Consider the following 17,863-nt stretch of genomic DNA (forward strand, 5'->3'; position numbering starts at 1 on the left):
GGAGGTTACAGAGAGACAATCAGAAGGAACAGCTCCTGAAGACTAACCAGGGCGGCAATTCTACCAACTTACTCAAGTCCCTCTTGCACTGGTTTATATTTTGGGCCTGAATAACATGACAGGCCACCAAGATGCACATATTTGCTTCCTAGCGTAATTTAAGAAAAACAAATATATTTATTTTTACTTGTCTTCGAATCGCTTCTTTCAGTCTTCAAAGGAGGTCTTCTTAGTTCTAAGGCTCCAAAGATCCGCTAGCAAAGAGTTTTGGGACAGACTGTAATCAGGCGATGGCTTCAGCTTGTGTTTGCTAGCTTGCTTTTAAACAAACAGGCCAGAGGCAGCATGGGATCATGGGAAGCGCTCCTGAGCCAGAGATCCGAGAACTAACCCTAGCCCCACCCCTTGTGAGCCTTGGGCCCCTCGGGTCCCAGTTAATCTCATGGGAGCCTCAGGTTCCTCATCTACGGAGTGGGGACAATTGTGCCTCTCTGGGGGGTGGCGAGATCTGGTATGTGAAATGCATGTGCAGCACGGGTAACATAATAAGTGCTCAGTGTTTGCAGATTTAACGGTGAGTGGACAGACAAAAGGGCAAACTTAGGCATATGTATGTATTTCAGGGTGGCTGCCATTTCTAAGTGCCTTCTTTGGAATCCTGTGACTTTATAGCCCCATTTTCCAACCCCTGGCCACCGGACTTAGCTCTGCTACGCCCTCATTCACCAAGCACAGCTCCAAGTGACTTCTTATTGCTAAAATTCAAATCCCCCTCAACAGATAAAATGTTACTCCCATCAAGGCAACTCAGATGATGTGCCAAGGTCCTTAAGAAAGTTCCCCAAGAAGGGGTCTGGAAAGGTAGTGAGCAGTGCCAGTGTGGTAGACACAAGCATGCGGTCTCCCCAGGGAGCTCCTTTGAGATGATGCTCATTGGACTGTATGAGTTCTGGTCTGCTTGTTCAAAAAGAAAAGAAAAGAAAAGAAAAGAAAAAAACCAGAAGCAGCCTCCTGCTTTAGCCACAATTACAAATAATGTCCCAGAATGCTGGGCCTGAAAGGGCCTTACAGAGCAGCTGCCTCAAATACACACATGCCGTTTGGATGAGAGGACTGAGGAAGAAGAAAGGAGTCATGAGTTAGCCAGCAGCAGAGCAGGAGCTGGCTCCATGTGTCTTGCCTTCGAGTTTCCTGATCTTTCCACAGCACCCCAAGCTGTCACTCAACCCAGCCGGCTCCGCTGCCAGCGCTGAGCCAGGGCCTGAGCTGCAGCAAGCCCCTTACCCTCTCCTCCAGGTCCCTGGGGGGCCTTGAAGACCTCAGGGTTCTAGCTTCTGTGCCCAGGTAGGTGTACGTTCACGGGACTGAGCTGGAACCTGGCCAGCTCTGGGGATTGGTGGGTGAGTCCAGTTCCCTGGGTCAGATATCAGCAGGGGCCAGCTCCCAGGAAGAGGCATGGTCTCCACACCCAGACCTCCGCTGGCAGAGCTAAAGCCCAGGAGAAACCACAGACTTATCCCCTTAGAAGAGGATCTGGGTTAATACAGACCCATAAAACCCGCATAACTGATGCTCATCTAAAAATGCTCTTTAGCTAACAGCTTTCATCTTCTCACCTACAAAGTTCTTCATCACAGCTGGGAGGAACGGCCATCTCTTCCGCCCCTTAGAGGAGGTTAGAGCGAACAATGGGATGTCTTTAGGGGCTGGGAAAACTTTCTAACCATCAAAGATGGACTAAACAGGGTTGAGAGGTAGTGAGTTTCTTCCTGCTGGAAATGTACAAGAAAAAGCTGGGTCACCATGTGGTAAGGAAAGCATGGAGCAGGGTGGGAGCTTTTTCAGATTTTCTCTACCCTGAGATCGTGCAATTCTAAGACCATGAGGAAGACAGAAGAGTTAGGGCCCGGAGGGCGGCCCCTGAAGCCCACCAGGACGCCCCACCTGGGAACACTGCGCGCCAGCCTTACCTCGGCAGCCTTGTTCCTCCCCTCGTACAGCAGCAGCTCCTCTGATAACAGCAGGGTCCGGGCAGGGTTACAGAGATCTAAAGGCTGAAAGCAAAGTGGGCAGTTCAAAGAGGCCTGATGGGTGGTGGGGGAGACAGCTTGACACAGCCTGACACAGAAAAACCTGCCAGCCCTCCTCGCACCCCAAAAACCCATCCGCCCCCTCACACACAGATGGAAACAGAAAGACAGACGCTCTGGGCGGAACTGTTGCTGCCACCTTCACCACCAGCCCTCAGCGCGAGAGCCACACTCTCTGGCAGGAAGTCCAACCACGTGTTGCAGTCCTCCCAACCCCCAGGCTCCTCTGCTACACTGGCTCCTGGGACTTCCCAGCCCCACACTCCCCCACCTGTCCCGCTGTGCACCCCTCACGGGATAGCCCCTGCTGCGAGGTCCAGGCTCTCAGGACACCTCGGGAGAAGCCTCAGGATACCAAACTAGGCCAGATTTGGTCACCTGAGTACCTTCAAAGCCAGGCCAGTCCCTGCTTTACATTCATGACACTCAAAAGTTCACTGACTCCTTGTCAGCCATCAGTTCCCAGGCACCAATTCTTGTACAAACATCTTACCTACCCCACCCCATCACCCTGCCCCATGCCCTACCCACCCCAGAGAAAGCTCCCTAAGTTCTGGACTCCCCAGCAGGACTTCGCCTCATGAATGCATATTTATAACACAGCTTTCAGGCACCGGACACCAAGCAAGGTGCTGGAGGAAAGAGACTGAAATAAACGTCAATGACACACAACTACCTGGATGGGTCTTACAAATAATGTGAAGCAAAGGGAGCAGAACTCAAAAGAATACATGTGCTATGGTTCCATTAAAAAACATTCAAGCCCTGCCCTGACGAATGTGGCTCTGTTGGTTGGGAAATCACCCCGCACAGCGAAAGGCCATGGGTTCGATTCCTGGTCGGGCACATGCCTGGGTTGCGGGTTCTGTCCCTGTACAGGGTGTCCCCAGAGAAGGCACACGAGAGGAAACCAATCAATGTTTCTCTCTCACATCAATGTTCCCCCCCTCCTTTTTCTCTCCCTTCCCCTCTCTCTAAAAATAAATAAATAAAATCTTTTAAAAAACATTCAAAAAGAGGCCAAACCAAATATGTTATTTAGGAAAGCCCACATAGATGGTAAAACTAAAGAGAAGAGAGGAAATGATTGTCATAACGCCAGGCTAGTGGCACATCCGCTGGAGAGGAGGGTGTTCTGATCAAGAAGAGGTACATACGCGGCCTTGGGGTGGTGGCGAGGGTCCTTCCTTTATCTTAGTGAATATCCGCTTTATAATTATTTGTTGAACTGTACATTTAAGTGTTGTGCCATTTTGGAGGGTTATATATTTTATGATTTAAAATTTTTTACAACTTTTAAAAAACTTATGTCAGTTTTTTTGTAAAAATTTAAAAACAAACAAACAAAAAATAACCCCCATGGATGCCAAGACCTTTGTGGCTACATCCCAAGAAAGAGAAGAGACCAAGAGGAAGGCAGAGGAAAAGCCCTACTGATGGAGCTTTCTGGAAGAGGCATGTCACCTGCCAGAGGTGCATGGTGCCCTAAAAAAATGTGTCTAAGATCTACTCAATAGTGACAGGCCTAGACTCAGATGCCGAGAGGACAAGAGAAGGAAGTAATGGTCAGAAATGAAGCCCTTGGGACATTGTCACTACTGTGTTGCTGACAAGAGGTTAAATGAATCAAATCTTTATAGAGAGCAATTTGTCAATATGTATAAAGAGCCTTTAAAACGTTTATGACTCATGACTCAGTCAGTCTACTTCTAGGAATCTCTTCCAAGGAATATAATCAGAGAGGCGATTCATGGTAGAGTTATTTTATAATACCAAAAAAAGTTAGACACATAAGTGTCGGAATAGAGAACTGGTTAAATAACTATGGAACACCCATATAATAGAAGAGTATGCAATCACTACAAAATACAGATTCAAAGAGTATTTAATGATGTAGGAAATGTCCATGCAATTTTCCTTTAAAAAGAGCAACAGTATATAAAATGTACAATAAGACCTGTTTGGGTTTGTTTTTTTTAAAATGTGTACATGCACACAGAAAAGACACCTAAATACTCACACTGGTTTGATCTGCGTGGTGAAATAAAGGTTTGAAAACAAGGAGAAAGAGAGGGAAGAAGAAGGAAAAGTAGGAAAAGGGAGATTTAAGTGAATCTCAGGCCTCCAGCTACTGCTGGCCTGACAGGTTTGCTTAGACCGAAGAGACCAGACAAGATGCCAGACCTCGAGCCTCTGCCTTGGTCATTGCCGAACAACAAACCAGTAGAGGAGCCAGGAAGCAGAAGCCTCAGCACACAGGCCCTGAGCCCGTACAACAAGCAAGAGCAGAGTGCCTGGCCCCTCCCCAGAGAAAGGGAAGGCTGGGGGGAAGCAAGGAAAAGACCCTCTTGTTGCTGGGCTCCCCTGCCCCCACCTCTCCCGCTCCCCCTCCTGGAGACCTGTGCTCCCTCTGTATAACCCCCAGGATCCTGAGCACTGATGCTATTTGTCTCTCCCTAAAGATGGCCCCCAGTCCTGGAAGGAGCCCCCGTCCCTGAGTCCTGGGGTAACAATCCTCCTGTTTGCCATCTCCCCCAGAGGGGGTCCTTGGGGCCAGCCCCCAGCTCACCTGAACAAAGACGGGGAACACCAAGACCTTGGGAGCCAGAGTGACATAGGTGCCATAGCTTGAGTGTGGGGTGTGTGGCCTCATGACCGAGCAGTTCTGGTAGTTCCCGTGGCCCTTCATGGTCTGCACCGTCTTCATCAGTCGAGACTTCTTCCCCAGGCCTGTATAGGACTTCCCTTTGCTGGGACTCCCTGATTCTGTAGGACAGAGATGGGAGAACGTGAGGCATTTCCATTACCCCGCAAAGGTATCCCCCCTTGAGAAACAGGAACAGGCTCAGTCATCAGCCACTTGCTGTGAGCATCTGCTATATGCCAGGCCCTGTGCAAGGTGCTCAGACTATAGGGAGGCCTCAGAAGGGCCTTGAACCTCAAGTCCTTCCCTCAGACTGTGTGAGAGATGAGGACATGTAAATAAGCTACCAACCGCACAGCTAGGATGGAGCTGGAAACCGCCAACTGTGATGGAGGACACAGACCCCATCTGGCGACCCAGGGCCCAAATCAGCCTATCAGTTTGGCCTCATACTTATGAAATCAGGAAATCTCTCATATTTGATAAGCCAGAAGGTCTGACCTCACCGGGTCCACCGTCCCACCTGGAACAATCGCTTGGGGCAGAGCAGGGACTGCCCGGGTGGCACAGCTCATGCCCTCTGCTTTCCGCCATCCCTGCCACTCCCCGCATACACCCTGTGCCACTCACCCATTCCATCACCTCCCATGTCCCATGAACAAAGAGTCTGGAAAGCCAGTCTCTGCAGTGGCAACAGAGACAGTGGGCTTTCCCAGGGTGTATCGAGGTCCGGCCTTTATTAGCCAAGGGAGCTGGAGCAGCCGGGCTCACTAAAGTCAGTCCAGGATGAGGCGCCTGCTGTTTCAGTTGTCACAAAAGAGCGCCAGCAAGAAGCCAGGTGGCTGTGCCCAAACCCCACTCCTCTGCTTACTAGCTTGGTGACCTTTGGCAGCTCGCTTCCCCCTCAGAATCTTGCCTGCCTCAACTACAACAGGACCAAGCCCACTGGGTTGCTGCGAGGATTATATGAGATGCTCCAAGTAAAGGCCCTAGAACAGTGCCTGGGACCTCTAAGTGCACAATTAAAATAAGCTGCCAGCTGATGGTGGTGCTTGTTGTTGTAATTTCTCCACATGGAAAAGCAAATTAATCAGATGCTTCAGGGAGCCTGGGAATCCTAGGCTTTGTCACAGCCACAATGTCCTCCCAGCTTGACCACTAAGTCACAAATTATTCCAGTCAGAAAAAGAAGAAGACAAAGGGGTGGGAGACATTGCCGGGAAAGAGAACAGGAGGCTGCAGGGGTCGCTCTTGAAGGGGACACAGCTGGACACACACCCTCACATTGAACAGAGGTGGCATACAGGACTTGATCATGTCCCATCCAATGGGCAGAGGAGCAAAACACAGAGGAACTAAAAAGCCAGGGACTCTCGGACACAAGCAGGTAGGAGGCAAACTCTGGAGCATTCAGGCTCCACAGGCCCCTGGCCCCTCCAAGGGTGCCCGCTGCCTGGTGGGCAGCTGACCAGCCCTCCCTGACCTGCATGTCCTGGGGCCAAGGTCTCCTTCTGCCACCCCGTCTTGGAAGCCAGGGGGTAAACAGGTGTCCTGACCCCAGATACATCTCGGGGAAGCTCCCCACCAACGCGAGGTCCACAACCTCAGAGGAAAAACTCAGCTCAGAAGGTTTCACACTTGCTTCCTACGCCCACCTCACACCCCTTCTCATCAAGTGAGGTGAGAAAAACATGTCAACACCACCCCCAAGTGACCACCTATCCCTGCCTATCTTGGGGCAGCACTCAAATCATCATCACTAAAACCACTTCCTGCCTTTTCAGGAGGCACTAAGAGAAGAGAAGAAAGAGCCTGAGTCCAGGGTGGGGGTGGGCACGTAGGGGTGTATAGAGAACCACACAGATGAAGTCACATATCTTGTGTGCCCTGGCCCTGACATCAGCCCTGGCCCCTTTGCTGAAAGAACCCGTCTTGTACTAGACTTAGCAGGGGATCACTTTGTACATTACATGAATGTCTAATATCCGAAACTAAAATAATATGGAATGTCAACTGTCATTGAAAATTTAAGTAAAATTTTAAAAAAGACCCCATCCTGTAATTTGACTTGGATGAGACACCCGAATTGAGCACTGCTTCCCCAGAGCCTGGCTCTGCGGCCCTGAGTGGGTTCCTTCCCCCTCTAAGCCCGCGCCATCTCCGCTGCAAAGTGTAGCTACTCAGGCCGCCGCCTCGCCTGTCCCAGGGCCAGTGTCGGGGGCGCACAGGAGAGACTGATGGGAAAGGGCTCGGTGAATGGTACCAGAGTGTGAGTGCACAAGTGGTTACTACAAACCCGAAGAGACAAACGATCTACCCATCCCAGCTGGCATAGGACAGGACTGCTGGGCCTCACACCACGCTGTGACTGGGGTCACAGGGACAGCCTGGGGCTAGACGGTCTGATAGCACACAGGCAAGCCTAGACCATAGAAGGCAAAACCACACAGGACTGATAGGCAGAGAACTGAGGCAAAATAGAACAAAATTAGAGAAAGATAACTTTTGCTAATGCCGAACACCATGCCCCCTAGTCTCAGATGTTTAAAAGGATGCATTTCTGCCCTTGCTGGGTGGCTCAGTTAGTTGGGGCATCGTCCTGTACACCAAACAGCTGTGGGTTCGATCCCCAGGCAGAGCAAGCACAAGAAGTAACCAACTGATATTTCTCCCATATCAATCTCTCTCTCTCTCTCTCTCTCTCTCTCTCTCTCTCTCTCTCTCCTTCTCCACCCTCATTCTCTCCCTCCACCCCCCCTCCTTCTCCACCCTCATTCTCTCCCCCCACCCCCCACTTCCTCCCTCTCTAAAATCAATAAACATATCTTCAGGTAAGGATTTAAATTCATTTTTTAAAAATAAAATGAAAATAAAAAGAAGGCATCTCTTCCCTCCCCGAGCCCAGCCGCGCAGGGCCGTCAGTCTCTCGGCCTTGGGCCTGGACGACCATGAACGGCACATTCGGCACACACCTCTGCCTTCAGGTGCGAAAGGTCTGCTCAGCTCTGTTTCATAGACAAGGCTGCCGAGGCCTGGGGTCATTTGGCCAGTAAATGGTACATGGCAGGAACAACCCAACTTGCATGGCCGTCATACCCTCAAGCCCCATCTCCACAAACCCCTTGATGATGTTTGGCAAGTGGGCATAGGTCACCAAAACTGATTTTTTTAAAGTATCTTTTTAAAAAACGATCCCGATTACAATCCACCTACTGAGTGCTGTGAAGGCAAATTACTTTGACTCCCCTCCTGCTACCCCCTTACCGTCTCTGCTCCAAACCCCCACATATAAAAAAACCCCTTTTTGCTCTAACACCTGCTTCACTGACCAAACACAGTAATTACTTGGCTTTGCTCCAGCTTCTGAGGCAAGCCCTGGCTGTCATTCCACACCAGCAGAGGCTAATCTGAGGCTGGGCCAACTTCACAAAGCAGTGGACAATGCTGAGGGACCAGCAGCCCTGGGGAACATGCCAAACACAGGCAGGCAGGCACCCCAGGCCCCAGAAGGGCACCAGACACCATTCACCTCAGGATGGCTCAATCCTCCCTCCTGAGAGGAGGCCAGGCAGCCCAGCCAGAGGAGGGGACAGGAGCCGCCACAGTGGTGACGGCCTTAGCCTCTGGAGATCCCTGAGTGTGTTTAAAGGAAGCTTTGCGCCCTGAATTCCACCCCTTCCTCTGAACCCCAGGCCTTGGAGCTATGAAGACTTGACCCCTGGTAAAGAGCAAAGATGTTCTTGGATATCAAAAGGGTTTTTATCATGAAGGAAGGACAAGTTCTTCATATAACACATTCAGAAAGGTACTGGCACTACTAATGTCATCCTCGTTGCCTTACTTGTCCCTCTCCCCACAGCTTAGATGACTCTGCCTTTCTTGGGCCACTACGTAGTATATTCTCAGAGGGGAACTGAAACATGGACACAGGTTGGGAAGATAGCAGGGAGACTCAGGGGCACCTCTCAGGCCGAAAGAGGACCGATTCCTAGCCACTGGCCCAACACAGGAGACATACCTGTCCAGCTCCCTTATTCCAGGGCCAGTCTGCAAGCCCTTAGAGGCGACCGAAGGCATGCTCCTTCAGTCGGCTGAGTAGTGGAAATTCTACTGTGCTCCTGCTCTCCGTCCCGCAGCAGGCATTGCACACAGAAACAAGCCGGCCGGGGCCCTACCCTTAATGAAGTCGCCATTTAGCAGTGGCATCTCCACTCTAACCTAATGTACCAATTACAAGCTTTTTAAAACTCAGGGTGGAATCACTACCAGACCTCTCTCCAGAAAGAATGCAGATTCATTTTCTACAGAACAGGCCCGAATGCCCCAGCCAGGGGAGAACGAAGATGTCTTCCATCAGTAGCGCTGAGCCTGATGGGAGCTCCTTCCCCCCGAGAAGGCACAGGCATGCTTCCAAATACCTGTTCTAAGCAAGCATCACCTTCTCCCGACCGATAGGGCGGATGGCAAGGACACAAGTGCAAGTGGCTGGGAAAAGGTCACTCTCGAGGAAGGAGGTCAAAGGGCATTCTGCGGGCACTAGAGGAAGGGCTCAGGCATATCCCGGCGAGGCACCATGAACCACCTGGCAAGGGTGGTCTCAACCTCCCGGATGCTTGAGTCAGGGGTCTCCAGCAGGCGCATAGGGGCCTGAAGAAATGCCCAGCCAGCTCCAGCATCAAGACTGATACCTCAGGCTTCCTAAGAGAGGGAATTGGTTTTGAGCCCAGCTTCTCTCCCTGGCCCTTAAAGAAACAGGGCCAGGGTTTGAAGGCCAAAGGAGGAGAATCATTCAAACAGCAGAGACACCTGCACACGTCAAAGACAACTACTCTCTGTGGAGCACCCCTTGATAGACAGGCTACCACCCACAACCACTATCTTCTTTAACCCTCCCACAACCACTACCTTCTTTAACCCTCCCACAACCCTCTGAGGTAGGAATTATCAGCCCCATTTTATAGATTTAAAAAAACTGAGGCTTAGTGAAGGGACGAGAGTTGATCGAAGTCACACAGCTAGAAAGAACTCCAAGCTGCGACCTCCCAGCTCCAAGCTCCATGCCTCCTTCCACGTGGGCCTGACCATACTGCCTATAACACCTAACATGTATTGGTTGCACAGTAAAATTGGATGACTCTCAGTTGAATGCCTGAGTCCTAAACACCACCTCTTAGACGCTCTGGTAAGATCCCCTCTGTTCCCCCTGAGGCAGGCTCCACGGCAGAAAGACACTGTGGGGCAGTGAGGGAGAAAACGCACCGAGAGGAGGCAGAGCCTGGGGCAACGTGCGGGGGCACCTTGACTCTGTGGAGAAGGCCTCCGATCTCGGAGGAGGAGGCTGGGCCTGGCCACCCAGCTGGCCTCGCAATCTCTCAAGGGCTCTGAGGGCACAGCAGCCGAGGCCTCACTCACCTTCGGGGATGGCATCCTCCTGGTACACAGGCCGCAGCAGCTGCAAGGCAAAGACAGGAGACCCACCTCAGGCCCCAGAACGGGGCAGGACGACCCGGCAGGCTGCTCACGCCAGCACGGGGACGGGGAAGGAGCACCCCGGGGCACGAGGCAACACAGCAGTCCTGCTACCAAGCTGAGAGGGGGCTCAGAAGGAACACAGAACCCAGAATCCTCCAGGATATTAGAGTTGAACAAGGCTATAGCTGTTAACAAGTCTAATCCCTTGGCCAAGTCCCCAACTTCCTTGATGACAGCTTTGTTCCAAAGAGCATTCGGTGGAACACTGGCACCGTGGGATGCTAACCACCCAGTCACAAAGGGTGCACATCAGAGGAGTCCGGGGAAATGCCAAGTTAAACAAGGCTCAAGGCTAAACCACCGTCTCCCCTGCTGAACGCCCTCAGCACCTAGAATTGGCTAATATGCACCGGGACACTTCTCAAACTTGTTTGACCTCAGAACACTTTTTTTCCCAGAGTATCTCAAGGCATTAATGTTTGGGGGACATGCAATCCATCATCCCACCCTGCCATCACGCAGCATCTGCTTTTATACCTCTAGTCACAGGGGACTCGCTACCTGCCACACAGCAGCCCTTTCCATTGTGGAAAAGTGCAGACTGGCACAAAGCCCTCCCTTCTTTTGAGGTGCAATCTTCTACTTTGTGGCATCCCTGGTTCTGGATTTGTGCCGAGGCCACAAAGACCTGCCTGCTCTCTTGACCCAGGACAGCCCGCAGCAGTGGGGAGGGCACATACCCCACTTCCCTGCTCAATGTTCCCAGCCCCTTGCAGGCTCCTCCCCGCACAAATTTGAGTCCTTTCCTGGCCTCACACAGGGACCCAAGCCCCTCACCTTCCCCAAACCAGCTGTCCATACCTGGCTCCCAGGGTTCAGCGGGGCCAGGATGATGTAGTTGGGGTCGGTGGGGGCAGTGGCACGGGACAGCGCAGGCAGGGTGTGCTGGCCCCCGCGCTTGGCCACCTCGGTGTAGCGCTCCCAGCCTCCGAGCAGCAGCCCATCTGAGCTGTCACATACCAGGTGGCAGCTGTGGCGCTGCTCAGGCCGTGCCTGGGCCCCATGGGTGCAGTTCTTCTCCCGCTTGTTTGGGGGTGACTGGAGGTCATGCGTTGACTTGCAGGACGCCCGCCGCAGGACCCCACCATCGGGTCCTGGCTTGACTTGGGGGACCATGCGCCACACGAGCAGGATGATCTCACTGGGGCAGCTCCTGGGGGGGATGAATCACATAGAGAAGTTGAGTCTGGGGGGCCCCAAAGTCAGCCAGGGTAGGGGCCTGCAGGGGCAGAGAGGAGGAGTCGGGGAGGGGGAGAAGGCCCTAAAGTCAGGGTGGGAAGTTAGATGAGAGACCATGGAGAGCACAGACAGCACAAGCAGCCCCTTAAGACAACTCTAATCGACTGACAGAGGCTGAGAGGGATGCTGAGGCCAAGGCCAAATCGAGCAAGAAAGAGTAGCAAACTCAATTAATGACGTCTGTTGTGGACAAAGTATAAGCAAGGAGGAGCAGGCATACCATCCACATGCAACCCCTCAGCTAGCCATTCTAGAAGCAAACCTACAATGGGCCCTGAGGGTTCTACCCCAGCAGGTCAAAATTTAGAGGACCCAAACATTTTAAAGACTAATTTATTTAATTGTGCAACTGACACATTGCAACATCTACACATCCTTTAAAAACAATGGGCTTAGCTCTGAGGTAGCAGAAATAATTAGCTAAAGTAGAAAGCCACCCCCTGGAGCTGCATCAGGAACCGCAGGGTTCGTTTGAAAGCTTCTTCCCCGCTGTTTGCTCTGAGCCTGAACCTTCCATTTGCAGGCTGAGAACCTGATTCCCTGAGGAGCAAAGCGAATTGCGAACAGCTGGGCAAAGGAGGGGAGGATGAGGCCCTGTGCCCAGGGCAGGGGAGGGGAGGTGTGCCATCGGCCGCCTGGGGCCCCAGGCCACGCCCCCCGCCTCTCTCACCGGATCTCGTGGGCCAGCTCCACGCATTTCCAGTGCTCCACAGGCCTCTCGTTCAGCTGTAGCACGGTGTCCAGCTGCTGCAGCCCTGCTCTCTCTGCCGGGCCCCCTTCAGGGACAAAGAAAAGGCACTCAAGGGCTCCTCAAACCCACAACCCCCACAAAGGGCCTGGGGTCTTTCCTTCCCCAGTGAACTAGGGCAAGGCCTGCCCCTCTCTGTTTCTTGGTCTGTGAAATGAGGGGCCAACATTGGTGGCTCCCTGGAACCTTAAAGGAACGCACCCTTTACCTGTTCACATTTCCCTGCTGTTTGCCCTTCTGGCCAGCGCCCCTCTGACCTCCCAGGCCTCCCACCCCACTGAGAACCCTTCCTTGCTGCCAGGCTCACACACTTCATCCCTCAGCACCGCTCGCCAGGCGCTGGGGGTCACCCGGATCGCCAAGCCCTGGGTTCTCATCCTCACAGGCTCACACTGGCATTAGAAAAAATCTTTTCTTTGTAAAAAATAGGGAGGGAAGGCCTGTATTTACGTGCTAATCAAGTTTGGGATAGGATAAAATATCAATTCCAAACAGAGTTCTGAAATGACTCATTTTCCCATGCGGCCGTTATTGAAAGTATAGGTTTAGTTCCTGTTTGAAATGCTTGGGAAACAAAATATAAAAACTTATTTTCATTTTGATAAAAACAAAAAGAAAAAGAGTGAGTATATTTTCATAAACCTTAATTTTATCTGTGCTCATTGAAAAATATTATTCTTTTCGTTCTGAAACACCAGGACACAACTTTGTTCCACTCTGGGGCTCCTCTCACAGCTCCAAGGTCTTGTCTGCGAAGCCCACATGCACTGCGGGGTGAATGGGGTTGGCACCACCCACGACACTCACCGGAATCCACAGCCTGGACTCGGACCGGAGAGTCACAGCAGATGGTGAAGCCAAAGCCGTCCTTCCCCCTCGGGATGGTGATCTAGGACACAGCCCGGCCCAGTTACTCTGGGACGCAGATCCTCAGTCGGGAAGCCCACAGGCCCCACCCCAGAGCCACCCTCCTCTCCACGGGAACTGGAGCTGAAAAGGAGGCCGGCCAGGCCCTCGCCATCCTTGTCTCGGCCCAGGCACCCTGACCGCTGGGCTGTGGGCTGGGAGCTCAGGAGGCAGACCCAGGCTGATGCAGGAGGCCAGGGTAGAAAAAGCCTTGGAAGGACAAACCTCGCCTTCCTCAGCCCCAGCTGACACGCGGCCCTTTACCAGAGGGCCCTCCGCACCAGCACGTCTCCACTTAGCCTGTGACCCACTGCTTGTTTGGTCCCTTTCTCCTTTCCCCAGAAGTTCACAGAGCATTGGCCCAGGGTTGGCCCTGTGCTGAGGGCTCAGAAACAAAGCCCACCTAGTTGCTGCCCTTCCAGAGAACAGGGGAGGGAAGACAGGGACACACGCACTCACAAACTCAAGTCATAGTTACAGGGCAAGTGCTGGGACTCTCAGGGCAGTCCATCACCAGAACCTCAAGGCATTCAGAGAGGGCTCCCAGGTGAGGGGGCAGGGAGGACATAGGCTTCCCTGCTGAAGCTGAACTTGCCACTGACCTCACTGTGCCTGCTAAGGCCCATGTGCATGGCAGCTCCGCAACCCCTGTTTTCAGAAGTCCCCAGAAAGGGCTATGCCATCTAAATGGTCTTTAGAATACAATTATTGAGTTTCTGTTGCATGCCAGGTTCTGCCGAGGTACAGAAGCGGGAGGCCTTGGTCTCCGGCTCGCAGAGAGGCATGAGTGTACACAGACCTCTCCAAAACAAAGCAGGACATGACAAGCATTACAGCAAAACATGCAGACTGTGTTAGGAACGGTCCTTTGTGTTTGGTTTTGGGCACCACAGAAACTCAGCAAGTGCTAAGTTAATGAGGACAGCCTGGCAGCATCCCGCTGGCAGCAGGAAGCTGTGGGGGTGAGGTGCAGGCTGCTGGCTCAGCTCAGTTCAGCCTTGCTGTGCTCCCCCTCTGTGCATCCCCAATTAGGCACTGGGTGAAGTGCAGAAGGCCAAGCCTGGTTCACCCAAAAAGCAATTCCAAGCTGCTGGCAGCAGGTGTATGAAAGCTACAGACCTAAAATCCAGAAAAAGGGTTCAGTGGGGCCCCAAGAGGCTCCCTGGAAGTGGATGTGGAGTAGGCCCTGGTGAGGCCCAGGGAGAGTGTCTCAGGCAGGCTGGGAAGGAAGCCAGCTCAGCAAGACTGGAAAAGGTCAAGGGCAGCCCTGTTGTCAGGAGACTCTTTCTCCTTCCTTGAGAGGTTGTCTTTTCAAGGTTGGGTGCCTGGCATTCACCTGCCAGCTGTCCCAAAGGCCAGGCGCGAGGAAGGAGAGGGCCAGGGGCCTAGGATGACCAAGGCCCTTGGAAGCTACCAGGAGGTCCCTGAGGCTCTGCTTCCCACCAGCCCTGGGCCTGGATTCAAAGCAAGTTTGTAAAACAGGAAACCTGACAGACAAGGGGAAGGGGGAGGGGGCAGGAAAATACCCTGTTCCCATAAGAATTCTGGGAAAACACACAGCTAAGACCGGAAGGGAAAAAAATGGAAAGAAAGAAAGAAAAACAAACTCTGGAGTAAGTGCGGAAAGCGCAGGCTGAGGGAAGCTGTCAGGAGCCTGGTCCCCTCCATAGGACCAGCAGGGGTTTGAGGGCCCTGGGGACTCACCCTCAACCCAAGCAGAAGCTGGGATGCCAAACTCTTGCCAGCACTTCCCCAGTCCTACCTCACAAGGGCCACAGCCCACCCGACCTCAGTGCAGACTCTGGAAACAGCTCCTAGCACCCATGGGCTCAGAGCTAACAGTTTGGGGACTGGTCCCAGAGTTGAGTCATGTGATCCAGCAAAACAGCCTCCCACCCCCACACCCCGGACCCTCATCCAGGCGGCACTGTGGACAGGAGCTCCTTCTGCCTTCCTAGGCACTAGCCTAAGAAGGACCAGCTAGGACAACAGTCCAAACCAGCTGGGGGTGGGAAAAGACGGGAAGAGGTGAGGGTACCAGAAAGCAAAGGGGTGGGACCAAGTGAAGGAAACAATTCCTTCTCTGTCCACCATGAGCGCTGGCCACGTTGAGAAGACAGGGTCCGGAGAACCTGGTCATCACTGAGGGGAACACCAAGCTGGTTCAGGACGCCCATGGTAAAGAGAGACAAAGGGAAGCCCGAGGTGGGCCAGTGGCGGCCCCGGCTCTGAGCCCTCCTCTCTGACCTCAGGCCTCAGGCTCAGGAGGGGAGGGCAGCAACCCTGCCCTGACTCCAGGACCTTGGTGGCTCCTGGCCAAGGCCGTTCTTCCTGGGGGTGGTCCTTGCTCCTTCCTGCCCTGGGCAGGAACGGCCACTGCTGCCGAATCTCACCCACACCGGCACCTCACTCCTGCTCTCCTGCCTGGTTTAGGGTCCCTCCCATGTCTAGGCTTCCATCCCCAGCTGCCACCACTTATTGAACACCTTCTGAGGGCACATACCAGGTGCTGTGCCAGGCACTGTATACACAACATCCCATTTATTCTCCCAGCATCATCAGTGAACAGCATCATCCCCTTCCACAGACAGGGAGACTGAGGCTCAGGGAAGAAGAATGACGTGCTCCAGAGCCACAGCTGAACGAGGCAGAGCTGGATTTGAGCCCAGTTCTGACAAAAAGCTGGTGCTCTCAACACTACACTGGTTACTAGCGCAGGGCTGTCTTGAACTTGAGCTCCAGAGCTCCAGGGCCCCAGGCCCAGCCCACACGCTTGCTTGGCACCATTCCGACTGCAATGTGCCCCAGTCTTCTGGTCCGCAGTCCCAAGGTGACCAAGGACTTCTTGACCTCCCACCCAGTGCCTCTCAGCCTCACCACTCTGCCATCCAGACGCTGGTGTGGCAGGGGCTGCCCTGCCTGGCTCCAGGAGGGCAGGAGGGCAGGGAGGGGTCGTGCACGGCTGGGCCGTGCATGGCTGGGCCGTGCAGGGCAGGAGGACTACAGGGAGAGCATGCGAGTCCTCTGGCTGAGGGTCACAGTGCAGGAGGCCCCTCTGGGCGTCTCCCTCAGACCTGAGGCTGCCTGTCCGAGGAGCCAACATCCAGCTTCCAGTCTGGTCATTAAAACACACAGTAGGACTTTTCTGTATTTATCAAATCAGAACCATTTCTTAACTCCCTTCCAACCGCGGCAGTCTCAAAATCTGGGCATCCTTTGCCTTGGTCCTTGCTGACCTTGTGGCTTTTTATAAAAAAAAAAAAAAAAAGTCTATCAAAGTTCCAGCAGAGGCTCAGCGCGATCGCCACCCCTGCTCAGCCCTACATCCTAAGACCAGAGGCTGAGGGGCCAGACCCTCTTGGGGACGTTGGGCTCCAGGGCCAGAGGACTCTGGTTCTGCCTCCAAGGGTCACTGGAGAGGAAAATCCTGTGTGCACATCCATGGGTGATCATACGTGGAAAATCCTACGTGTGTACATATACACAGAAACATCCTGTCTCACATACAGGCACACACCAACAGAGGCAGAAACCCACAATCACACACACACACACACACACACACACACACAGTGCAGAACAGGCACTGCTGTCCCATCGGAAGTAGGGAAAGTTAGCAAAAACACAAACTTAGCAAAAAACACAAAACGCAGCCGCTCAGCCACCTAGCCATTTCTATTCTCAGGCTTGGGATGCTTTTTTTAACCTATACTCCCACAAAATAAAAATAACAGAAAATCAATACATAATCTCACGAGGGGCACCACCCTGCCAGTGGTTAGGACCATCTGCCGCTGGAGAGGGGCAGCGGGTCCAGCCCGGATCTCGGGTCCAGCCCCTGCCTCTGCGCTCCCCCTGGATCAGAATGAACCTGCGAGGCGCAGGCGGGGACAAGGAAGGTCTTGTGGGGAGAGAAGTCCAACCCTGACCCCCTTCCTCCCTGCCAGCGACACCCCAGGCAGCCTCCCCAAGGGCCAAGCACCCACCTGGCGGTAGCGGCGCTCCGAGCACACCTTGCAGAGCCCATTGAAGCGGTTCATGGCTGCAGGTCCTGCCTCGGCTGCTGCCCCATGAAAACCCAGCTCTCCCCCCGAGCAGCGGGAGCCCACACTGCGCCCCGTCAGCCTGGCATGACCGCCCTGGGAAGCCCGCCCCTCAGAAGAATGGCAGGAAATCACCTCTCACCTCCCCAAGCCCTGTCTGTACTGTGTGCCTCTGCACGATAAGCCCGAAGGCTTCCTGAAACTTCAGAATGACAAGGAAGAGGGAGAGTTTTATATTAAAATTCCTGTCAACTAGTTAGTATTCCCCGGGCCCAGCGGGGAGAGGGCGCCTTTGTTCTGGCTGCATTCTCCGCCATGGGCCACTTTGTGATTCCAATGTTCTCACAAACACTCCTGGCCAGAGGAGAATCCAGGCAGAAAACACGGCCTGCTCTATAACAACGGTGGCCCCCCTCTGCAAATCCCGGGGTCCCCATGGCAAATCCAGAGGACCTACCCCGCCTAAAGAATCAAAGCACACTTTGGAGGGTTGAACCCTCAGACATCACTTCACGACAGGGAGCATGAAACATTTGGAGTCTGATTACCTGCCTGCCACTCAGCAGCTACTTAAATGTCAGTTTCCTTACCAGATCATCCAGGCTCCTGATTTTACCCATGAAGAAGCAGGGGCCTAGCGCGGTCAAGGTCACACAGCCAG

The 17,863-nt window shown here is 53.3% G+C and overlaps 1 protein-coding gene across 1 annotated transcript in view; it reads right to left on the reverse strand.

The window, feature by feature from the left end:
- Positions 1-17,243, reverse strand: part of RGS3 (regulator of G protein signaling 3) — an 86,730-nt gene extending 69,487 nt beyond the window's left edge. Inside the window, exons 1-7 of the mRNA XM_054584497.1 lie at positions 17,146-17,243; positions 13,061-13,142; positions 12,176-12,281; positions 11,068-11,419; positions 10,147-10,186; positions 4,660-4,856; positions 1,971-2,054 (exon numbers count right to left, since the gene is read on the reverse strand). Of these exons, the coding sequence (XP_054440472.1) occupies positions 1,971-2,054; positions 4,660-4,856; positions 10,147-10,186; positions 11,068-11,419; positions 12,176-12,281; positions 13,061-13,142; positions 17,146-17,199 (915 nt within the window). The 5' untranslated portion in view covers positions 17,200-17,243. The remainder of the gene's footprint in view (positions 1-1,970; positions 2,055-4,659; positions 4,857-10,146; positions 10,187-11,067; positions 11,420-12,175; positions 12,282-13,060; positions 13,143-17,145) is intronic.
- Positions 17,244-17,863: the final 620 nt, after the last annotated feature.

The sequence above is a fragment of the Pteronotus mesoamericanus genome, unplaced genomic scaffold (assembly GCF_021234165.1).
Source record: "Pteronotus mesoamericanus isolate MK-2021 breed Mesoamerican mustached bat unplaced genomic scaffold, CSHL_Meso_final contig_78, whole genome shotgun sequence".
Lineage (NCBI taxonomy): Eukaryota > Metazoa > Chordata > Mammalia > Chiroptera > Mormoopidae > Pteronotus > Pteronotus mesoamericanus.